The sequence below is a fragment of a genome, unplaced genomic scaffold (genome assembly GCF_019419815.1).
Source record: "Pyrus x bretschneideri cultivar Hongxiangsu unplaced genomic scaffold, Pyrus_bretschneideri_v1 Contig121, whole genome shotgun sequence".
Classification (NCBI taxonomy): Eukaryota; Viridiplantae; Streptophyta; class Magnoliopsida; order Rosales; family Rosaceae; genus Pyrus; species Pyrus x bretschneideri.
In genome coordinates this window covers 342715-353448 of record NW_025999415.1, presented here as the reverse complement: position 1 = coordinate 353448, position 10734 = coordinate 342715, and the positions used below count along the sequence as shown (strand labels likewise).

Below are 10734 nucleotides of genomic sequence, written 5' to 3'. Positions count from 1 at the left end.
CATTAAGAGAATGTGAAGTTCGGGTAAGCCACATAATGAGCAGTCTAACTTGATATCGATTTCCCCATCAACGAGATTTGAATTTAAAATTTCTTACTTTTAAAAAAATACCACCAGACCGTAGTATTGAATAACTGAGTGACTGACTAACACCAAATTAAAACAAAATAAATACACATTCTAAAATTCTAAATACAAAACAAAATATCTGCTTACCCATTTAATCCTAAAATAATATTGCAAAAGACTTCACCCTCCCCGGGCCCTCCTCTGCTTCCCTCTTTCGCGGTGTCCTACTTATCCTGCGCATCCTCCTCCCGCTTATCCTGCGCTGCGCTTCCTCCGCCGGATTTGGTGCTCTCAGATCTCTCTCTACACACAGCCACCCACCCCAACAGACAAGACTAGTCCCTTCCCTTGTAATTAGTTTACAACAAAGAGCAAGCAGCACCGACTTGTCCTTTTCCCCTAATTTTTCTTTCTTTCAGGTACCATCTCTCTGTGTTTCGCTCTCTCTTTTTCCCTGTCACTACTCTAATTCTCAGCTGCTGATACCGATCTATGCATTTTTCACCTTTTTTATATTAATTCTTTTTCTAAACAAACAAAATTCGAATTTTGTTTTTGTTTTTGGTGGCGATTTGCTTGATCTCCGTGTTCAGTGGCTGAACTGAATTTGATTACTGGTTACATAATACGTACTGAAACTTGTATATTCATATTTTATCTGGGCTTAAATTTCAATCTCATTTATTCAATTTAAATCTTAAAGGTGTTTTATTTTATAATTTTAATTTTGTTTTTGCTTTTGTTTTTGTGTGGGTAAAGAATCATGAGCTGCTTTGGCTGTTGCGAAGACGATGATTTGCATAAAGCGACCGACCATGGAGGTCAATACATGATGAAAAATCCAGCAGGTATTAATCCAATCCACTCTCTTATATCTGCGGCTTTGTGTCTGTCTATTTTCGGAAAGTTTGTATCTTTTACTTCATTTCTTCTTGTATCTTTTGTTCCGTCGCCAATTTTATCAATTTTCGACCGAGTTGAATTTCATCTCCACAGGAAATGAGGGAAGCCATCATGCCTCAGGAACTGCACCCAGAGGTGCTCAACCCGTGAGGGTCCAGCCTATCGAAGTTCCTACCATACCATTTGACGAACTAAAGGAGATTACTGAAGGCTTTGGGACCAGTGCTTTGATCGGAGAGGGTTCATATGGAAGAGTATACTATGGGGTTCTTAAAAGTGGGCAGCATGCAGCGATCAAGAAGTTGGATGCCAGTAAACAACCTGATGAGGAATTTCTAGCCCAGGTTTAGACAAGAGAACCCGTTATTTATTTTTGTTTTTGAAACAAGTTTAAATTCATTTCGAAATTGACGAATGACGGATTCAGGTTTCTATGGTATCAAGGCTGAAACATGACCACTTTGTTCAACTGCTTGGTTACTGCGTTGATGGGGTTTCACGTGTTCTTGCCTACGAGTTTGCATCTAATGGATCTCTTCATGACATTCTACACGGTATGTAAGAGTAAGATAAAAGTGAAGCCTTAAAGATGGGATTGAGTTTAATGATTCTAATCTGGCTGCGCAATCTTGGTCGATGCATTGTTTGTGCAAGGAAATCAACTATTTTGCTTTTTATTGTTTAATCTTATTTCTCGCAAAAGCAGTTTCTTTCATTGAGTGAGACTAGACTACTTGAGAGCTGTTGTCTTAGCTGTTTCTCGAAACTACAGTATTTGACCTGATAATTTTGCTAATACAGGAAGGAAAGGTGTTAAAGGGGCGCAACCTGGTCCAGTTTTGTCGTGGGCGCAACGTGTTAAAATTGCGGTGGGTGCTGCAAAAGGGCTTGAATATTTGCACGAAAAGGCTGATCCCCACATTATTCATCGCGACATCAAGTCTAGCAATGTACTCATATTTGATGATGATGTTGCTAAGATTGCAGACTTTGATTTGTCCAACCAAGCTCCAGATAATGCAGCACGTCTTCACTCCACTCGTGTGCTAGGAACTTTTGGCTATCATGCCCCTGAGTAAGCTTTTAATAGGTCCTTCAAAGAACGCATTTAGCGACAATGTAGCGCATTTTCTATTCTAAGATAAAAATCAAACAGCCCCCTTCTTGATTGCTGAGAATCCTTTACATTACCTACTTAAGTGTTAAAGGCGAGGCAATAACGTACCTAATTTACTAATAGTGCTCCCTAAAAGTTTGGTATTAGGGTGCATGCAATGATCCCCAATATTCATTAATTTTATTTGTGGTTTGCAGATATGCAATGACTGGACAGTTGAACGCCAAGAGTGATGTTTACAGTTTTGGTGTTGTCCTGCTTGAGCTTTTGACTGGACGAAAACCAGTTGATCATACGTTACCACGGGGACAGCAGAGTCTAGTAACATGGGTACTATACCTGTGCTCTGTCCACGTAGCACGTGCCATCTGTTTTTGAAATTATAGACATAAGAATATGTTCTTGTTCTTATATTGTAAATTTTTTTTAGTCAACCAAACTGATTTTTGAAGTATTTGGGTTGTCTTAGGCTACACCAAAGCTTAGTGAAGACAAAGTTAGGCAGTGTATTGATTCAAGACTAGGAGGAGAGTACCCACCAAAGGCAGTTGCAAAGGTAATCACTGTATCATTCCATGCATATATGCACACAAGCATACACCCATAAATATGCAATTCTGGTAATTTCTTGTTTCTGTTGGCACGACGGTGGTGTTGCTGAACATGCATCTATTCCGTTTTCCCCCATACATTTGCATGTGGACAGTGCTTTTACTTACCAAACATCTAAAACTTAATGCTATATTCTTTCTTGAATCTTGATTATAGATGGCTGCTGTTGCTGCCTTGTGCGTGCAATATGAGGCTGATTTCCGCCCGAACATGAGCATTGTTGTTAAAGCCCTCCAACCCCTGTTAAATGCTCGTCATGGACCTGCCGGTGAATCACCAAACTTGTGAATCTCTCAATCTCCCTCTCTGTCTCTCTCCCATTGCCTCTGAAGGTGTGTCGTGTGTGCATGTATGAGTAATTCAGCATGCAATTATTGTAACAAAGGGGATAGAGTTCTGAGGGTGGTCTGGTGGTATATTGTTTGCACAATGTTCTATATGCTTCTTTTTCTTCATCTTTTTTTCCTCTTTTCGACAGAGATGTACTATATTGCTTCATTATTTGCGGTGTATTTGATTTGTTCATAATGCAAGGTGGTATTTCATGTTTTTAAGGGCATCTCCAATATATGCGATAAAATAACCAAAACTTTATTTTAAAGAGCCAAATCTATAAAAACAAACATACAACAGATTCTACAAAAGAGTTTATGTTATAGCAAAATGAACAGTCATCTTTTAAATTTAAAGAGCAATGATTCATCAACTAATATTAAAAAAATTAATAAAATTTAGGGTGGACGTTTGAGGAAGATGAAAAGGAAGAGAGAATGTTGACTTGAAAAATGTGTAGGTTGAGTTTGAATTGTTAAAAATATGCTGTTCAAAGATTGTTAAAATTGAGAGTGCTATTGGACATGAAAATTTATATTGAGTAGCTAAAATAATATTTTAACATTGTTTACCTTTTAATTAACGTTAATTTTTGTGCTAATATTATAAACAGGCGGTAGAGATTTATAGAGTTCTAGATTTGATGGTCTCCTTAACAGAAGAATGTTAGTACACGGGTACTCAGTTAGGTGAGGCCATTTGGTCAATGGCAATAATTCAAAGCTTGATTTATTAGTCAAACTGACTAGTATGAATCAGCATTAGCGTTGAAAAAAATAAGTCTTAAAAAATATATTAAAAAAAAGGAAAATAAATGTGTTGTTTTTTTTTTGGTTAGTTGTTGGTGTGAAACCAATGGCTAAGGCCAAGAGTTGGTAGGTGAATTGCACATCAAAATCTAGTCACTTGTAGACAACTACATTTCCACCGTAATTTTTGACAATTGAATTATGATGATTGTGGCCTCATCAATCTAAGGAATAAGTTTAATTTCACAATACGTTAACAATAATGTAGTTAAAGTTTGTCTTTGATAAAAATCGAATCTAAGATCCCTTACTTACAAATGAAGAGAAATATCACTAGATCGTAGTACCAAGTAACGGTTTAGTATGATTTTAACCAAAGAAAAAAAAAACAAAAATCAAATGCTTCAAAATCAAACCCAAGCCGTTGGTTTTGGTTATGAGCTTTTGTAAACTGCCCCAAATAAAATTATACCGACCATTTTACATCTTTGTTTTTATATTATTTTATTTTTATATGTTTAAACTCTTAGGCGTTGTTTGTTAGAAAGATTAGTTTGGATATGACTACTCACTATATTAAAGACATTTTGAAGGAAGAAATAAATGATAGCTTTTCTATTTTGTCTAAGTTGAAGGTGGTTTTTTTATTTTTACTTAGATATGACATGAGGTGAGGTTTTAAAAGAACAACAAAATGTGGTTTGTGCCAAATTACATTATTACTCATGATTTTATTTTTTGATAAAAAATTAAATTGTCTTTTCACCTCTTTTTAGTTGATCAAAAAGATTTTATGCATTTGTAGTTTAAATTAAATGTAAAAACCTATTTCAGTAATTGAACTTTTATAATAATAACTTGAAAAAAATAAACTTATGTCAAGTTTTGTCCAAGTTAATATCATCACTACAATCCGAAAAGAAAATATAAGCGTTAAAAGACAAAAGTATCCCTCCTCGACTCGCATACCGTAATACCGTTAGGCCTGCTTGCATAAAGCAGAGGTAAATTAGGAAAATTAATAAAGAAAATTAATGAAAATAATTTGAAAACTTTGAGTTTTAATTAAAATGATAAAAAGTGTTGTAAGTGAACAGTAGCATGAATGATTTTTTAAAATAAAAATATCATTTTTCGTTAAAATAAATAGTACAGAAAGTGTTTCGTTAAAACTTTCAAATGAACAACATGTGCCCCACGAAGGTGGTGAAAGAAAATTTTCATTATGATAGGAGCATTGGTGGTACATCATGTGTTTTTATATAAATGGTGAAAATTGTATTTTTAAGTTATTAATATTTTAACATACATATTATTCTGTTAATATAATAACACGTAATATACCATATTTGTTCCCGTGACATTCAAAATCCTCTCGGGGGAGGCGAAGGATATTATTTGAGTAAGCGAGTGAAAGAGAATAAAAATAAAGGCAAAAGAAAAGAAAAGAATAAAGAAAGACGGAGGAACGGCTGGAGTCCAAACACTCCAACCCAGAAGTCTATCAATCAACAAAATTTACAAGGCAGGCGCCAGACAGATCAATCTGCAATTCCTAGAAAGGAATCACCCATACAACAAGAAAAAGAAGAAGAAGAAGGAGGAGGAGAAGTAGGAGGAGTAGCGAATCAATCAGTCGGATTTCGATTCTAATTTGGTGTGTTGATGTTTTGAAGAACCGATCGTCTTCGTTCGTCAGTAATCGTTAGATCTCAAGCTTCTAGAGGTCGACAATGCGTGGGGATGTGAACGGAAGCACCACTGGGGCGGGGGCGTCCTCCATGGGTATGGCGGAGGCGCAGTACGTGAACGCCAAAACGTCGGTGTGGTGGGACATAGAGAACTGCCAGGTCCCTAAAGTCTGCGATGTCCACGCCATCGCCCAGAACATCAGTTCCGCCCTCGTGAAGATGAATTATTGTGGGCCCGTCTCCATCTCCGCCTACGGCGACACCAACGGCATCCCTGCTTCTGTTCAGCACGCCCTCTCCAGCACCGGCATCGCCCTCAACCACGTCCCTGCCGGTACTTTCTTTTTTAATTTTATAAATAATTAAATTGAAGACCTCGCCTACAAGATCGTGGCCAACCGTTTCTGGTTGTTGTTTTGCTTGGCCTGCTGCTGTTTTTTAATTTTTCCGATTCGATAATATCAAAATTTTCTTTTCTTTTCTTTTCTTTGGTTTATTTTTTGAATTTTTTTTTATTTGATTAGTGAAATTGTGTGTGAAGTGTAATTTGATGGTAGTATTAGTATAGTGACCTATTGGTTTGCTTTGTCAATGATTTTAATTAATCTTGTCAGTCCTTAATTCATAAAGAATACCCACTTTTAACCTCCCACGCACCCTTGTTAATTTTCTGCCATTGATCTTCTTCAATTCATTCAAGTTGACAGCCGATATTTGATGGAGGTGTGTGAAAAGTAAAAATGGGTGTGTGGATAGCACTACCCATTCATAAATTGCTTCAGTTTAGCAATGAATTGTTTTGTTTATACCGTAAGTGCTCGAATTTATGTCACAACTATGTTTTTCATAGCAAATTGATCATTTCTCTTCTCGTATTCATTCTTGGTAATATGCTGTGATTATTGAATGTTTTGTTCTTATAATTGGTATTTTTCTATGGTATTTATCTTCAAAATATTTATTTTAGTTAAATTGTCATCAGCGTTATCATCTTCGTTGACCGCTCATTGTCTGAAACAGGTGTGAAAGATGCAAGTGATAAGAAGATTCTAGTCGATATGTTGTTCTGGGCAGTGGATAACTCTGCACCAGCAAACTACCTGCTTATTTCTGGAGACAGGGATTTCTCCAATGCTCTACACCAGTTGCGCATGAGAAGATACAACATTCTTCTGGCACAACCACAAAAAGCTTCCGCACCCCTCGTCGCTGCAGCAAAGAGTGTATGGCTTTGGACGAGCCTCTCAGCTGGAGGGCCCCCACTTTCAAGCGGGGAATCATCTCAGCTTGCAAATGGTAACAATTCTTATAACCCTGAAATGTCACAGCATTCAATGCCTGAAACGTTCAATATAAACCCGCCTCCAGTTTATTATGAACATCCTTTGGGAAATCAAAAGCCTTCCACCAGCGGAAGGGTTGGTGATACTAAAAACAAGGGGAAAAACAATCGGAAAAGCCCAAATCAACCCAACATATCAAGAGTCTCAAGTATGCCAGTTGGGAACCAAGATGACAAGAATACTGATTACTCTTACCAGTCAGAACATACACATGCAAAGCAGTTCAAGAAAGCTCCACACGAATTCTTTGGTTCTGGTGACACTCCAGTCTCCAATGGTAGGTCCCCTCCCAATTTCTTCCATGGAAATTCTGATCCTTCAGGCAGTGATGGAAATAGTTTCCTAGGTCAACCAAACCAGTATCCTCCTCCTCAGAGGCTGAACAACTTCCACATGCAACCGAATTTTGGACCAGATAGTATGCTCCCTCCTAATTCCCATAGTTATGGTTTACGACCTATTCCTCCCAGACCTGGTGGCCCTAGATTTACTTCAGCCCCACCTACAAATGTGCCTGATATGAGTAAGCTAAATATCTCTGAGTACAACAATTATGCTCAAAATCCACAAAGGTTCCCTCATCGAAATGGGGAAGAGTCTAGTAGACCAAGGTCTAGCGATTCACTGAATTCAGCTAGCTTAAATGTGCCTTATAAAGGCCATAATATGCAGAGTGGCCAGGCGTTTCATCATGATTCTATGAACAACAGGTATCCTCGTGGTTCCGAGTACCGGCCTCCTCAATCCTCCCCTGCTGCTGGAAACAACATACCTAGCAATGGTACTTGGGGAGCTCAAGGCTGCACACCACCATCTGAATATGTTCAAGGCCTTATTGGTGTTATTTTACTAGCTTTGAACACCCTGAAAGTTGAAAAAATTATGCCGACTGAAGCAAACATTACCGATTGCATTCGTTATGGTGATCTGAAACACCGCAATACCGATGTAAGGAAGGCCTTGGATTACGCAATAGAGCAACATATGGTGGTCAAGCAGAGCCTGGGTGCACTTCAGTTGTATGTTGGTAAGAATGAGAAATTATGGAAGTGTGTGAACCCTATAGGGGGTAATCTTAATCAGTACACTAAAGCAACATGGGAACGAATACAGAATTTTCTGAGTTCCTCATATGGACGATCGGCAATAATGGCCTCTCAATGCAGGTAAATGTTTATGGTGTATTATTCAGCTACTTTTGTTTCCTGGAGTGTTGAGTTTTGACAATGAGCTTTGATCATCTTTTTTCCTCTACAGATATGAAGCAGCTATTATTTTGAGGAAAGCATGCTCTGAAGAGCTTGCTTTGGGCAATGTACTTCAGATCTTGAATATGATAGTCAGCATGAAGAAATGGATCATTCATCATCAATCTGGATGGCAACCGATTACTTTTACCCTTGAAGAGACTAACGCTGAAACAGCTGCCGAAACTGGTACTTGATTTAGTCAACAACACTATAAATGCAGAGAGTGGCTTTATAATGGCTACATCTGCAAAATATTATCAGTTTATCGGACTTGATCAACTGGGTTTACTTTTGAAACAAAATACTGTTACTAGAAAACTAAGGGGGATGGAAACTTTTACATGTGATCCAAGTAGGATTAGATGTCCTTCCCCCTCCCCCCCCCCCCCCCCCCCCAAAACACAAAACCACTCCCCTCTCCTCCCCACCTCGCCGACTCCCTTTTTTTATTTGTTTTTCTTTTTCTTATGTCCTCTCTGGCTCTGGGGTGCTTGAGTAGCTTCTAAGGAATAGGTAAAAATGCTGCTAACGCAAGACCTATTATGCTATCAAAGTTCTTGCAAGCTGCCTTTTTTAGAAGTTGATTGTACCTGCATTATGAGGCTTTTTGTCCATTACAAATCAATGGATCGTTCTGCCCCAAGTGACGAAGTATGTCAGGAACAGCATCTGGAAGTGGTAATATCATGTTTCAGCATATGTTTGCATATGGAAGATTATATAGCTGTGGGCAAGTTTCAGCATGTTTTACACGGATCAGGGATTACATGATTATGTTGTTCTGGACATTATTATTCAACTGTCCTTGCGGATGAGCTCCATTGAAGACTATTTCATTATCAGGTTGTAAGACCATTGGATGTGGTTCTATGTTGGTTCAATGTAGGGCTTGGTATTTTACTTAGTTGATGCAAAGAACGTTGGCAGAGGAAAAAGATTGAAGCAACTTCCGACATTGGAACAGCAATTGGAAGTATGCACAGAAGGATGCCAAGGTAAGCCATACTGTACCTGCAATTGCATGCACGTAGGAGGGATGTGATTTCTGGAACCTGGTATGGCTATAATAGTATATGCTTGGATGTTGCAGAGAAGACAAAATTTCGATCAAGCTTTTCGTATTCTATGTGACACTGTTTGTTTTGAGTATATCTGGGAGAATATAGTTGTATAATAACACCTAGTTTTTTATTCATCCTTTATATTTATTGTCTGCTACTGGAGCTTTCATTTGTTGGGGTTCAGATGAACCGTTCAATTTGGATTGCTCCTGGAACTAAACTGAGAAATGATGCTATGTTAAATGTTTTCTAAGCTCCCCATGATTTCGATTGGGTTCCCTTTGTAGATTTGATCATATAAACTGATTTGTCTCCTGAAAATTGCTAACTAAACTGAGAAATGATGCTGTGTTAAATGTTTTCTAAGCTCCCCATGATTTTGATTGCGTTCCCTTTGTAGATTTGATGATATAAACTGATTTTTCTCCGGAAAATTGCCATGCAGGTAGCTTAGACTTGTGTCTTTAAACCTAAGATTGTGGCTCAAATTAGGGGTCTTTGGTCTCTCCTGGCTTCGTCCTGCACACGAGTCATATGTATGTTGGAGAAATTGTGTGGTATTATGTTTTAGTGACATGGCGACAGGTTAATGTGTAGTAAGAAGGTGATGCATCAAGGTTAAGTGAGATTGGTAATTTGAGTGGAGTGATGATAGGACAGAGATTGGTATGTGAAGTGAGAAGCTTGTGTATGTGCTGACAGTGTTATGATGGGAATTGTGCTCTACTAAATTAGGGACATTCAATTCATGCTGTCTCCAGTTTCTCTCGTACAGTTGACACCTGCAAATTACGGGCATGTTTTTACTTTAAACTCAAAATAGAGGATTAAAATGAAAAGATTACCCCCATAAATTCAAGGCACACTCAAGGTAGGGGAGGAGTTTTTCATTTTGAAAAGCGATTAGACATGAAGGAAACTATTCTCTTCGAATCCTATCAGTTTGCCGAGGATTAGAATAAATGAGTTTTCTTCGTAAGTAATCTTCTGCCTCCAATAGTGTCATCCCTTTCACTTCAATCTTTTATACCCAATAGAGGAGTTTTCTTCTTAAGTAATCTTAACATAACCATATAAAATACTTTTGACCATTGACGTAAAAAATAAAAAAATACTTTTGACCATAGCAGCAGCCGTGTGAGAGAGCATTCGTTTGAAAAAACAATGAAACCCGAAATGACTTTCGAGTAAACAAAGTACCACTCCAAATTTCCAATTACGCCTCGTCCAATCCGACACAATACCATTTCGCTTTTACCAATTCCAATTTTCTCATAGACTATCCCAATTCCCATCCCCGCCCCACCCAACCATCGAAGCCCACCACCAATTCCAGTTTTCTTCTGACTATCTCCATTCCATTGAGAGATGTTTTTTCTTGTAATGACAATGAAATTATCTTGACATATTTTTAGAGTATGAAACCTCATCCTGGACAAATTTAGTCTTCGGAGCTTGTAAAGTTATTTATACAAAGGTTATGAATGATTTTTGTCCCATTTTTTTTAATTTTTATTTTGGGACCACCCAATGTTAAAATCCTAGATGCGCCATTGGTACACATAATAATATAAGTCAAGAGTTTTAGTTTTCCTGCACTTGTATT

General features: G+C 37.9%; 2 protein-coding genes and 1 long non-coding RNA gene across 3 annotated transcripts; all 3 read left to right on the top strand.

Annotated features, from left to right (window-relative positions):
- Positions 1-287: 287 nt before the first annotated feature.
- LOC103953080 (pto-interacting protein 1) lies at positions 288-3255 on the top strand. The gene is made up of 8 exons (XM_009364804.3): positions 288-488; positions 829-917; positions 1066-1316; positions 1400-1526; positions 1774-2047; positions 2287-2419; positions 2559-2645; positions 2858-3255. The coding sequence occupies exons 2-8, from the start codon at positions 833-835 to the stop codon at positions 2987-2989; spliced, it is 1089 nt and encodes a 362-aa protein (XP_009363079.2). The 5' UTR covers positions 288-488; positions 829-832; the 3' UTR covers positions 2990-3255.
- A 2284-nt stretch (positions 3256-5539) lies between these two features.
- On the top strand, positions 5540-8419 carry LOC103953079. The gene is made up of 3 exons (XM_009364803.3): positions 5540-5808; positions 6495-7983; positions 8075-8419. The coding sequence occupies exons 1-3, from the start codon at positions 5565-5567 to the stop codon at positions 8259-8261; spliced, it is 1920 nt and encodes a 639-aa protein (XP_009363078.2). The 5' UTR covers positions 5540-5564; the 3' UTR covers positions 8262-8419.
- A 234-nt stretch (positions 8420-8653) lies between these two features.
- On the top strand, positions 8654-9877 carry LOC125468268. The gene is made up of 2 exons (XR_007256091.1): positions 8654-9062; positions 9574-9877. It is a non-coding gene; the product is annotated as an uncharacterized LOC125468268 (long non-coding RNA).
- Positions 9878-10734: the final 857 nt, after the last annotated feature.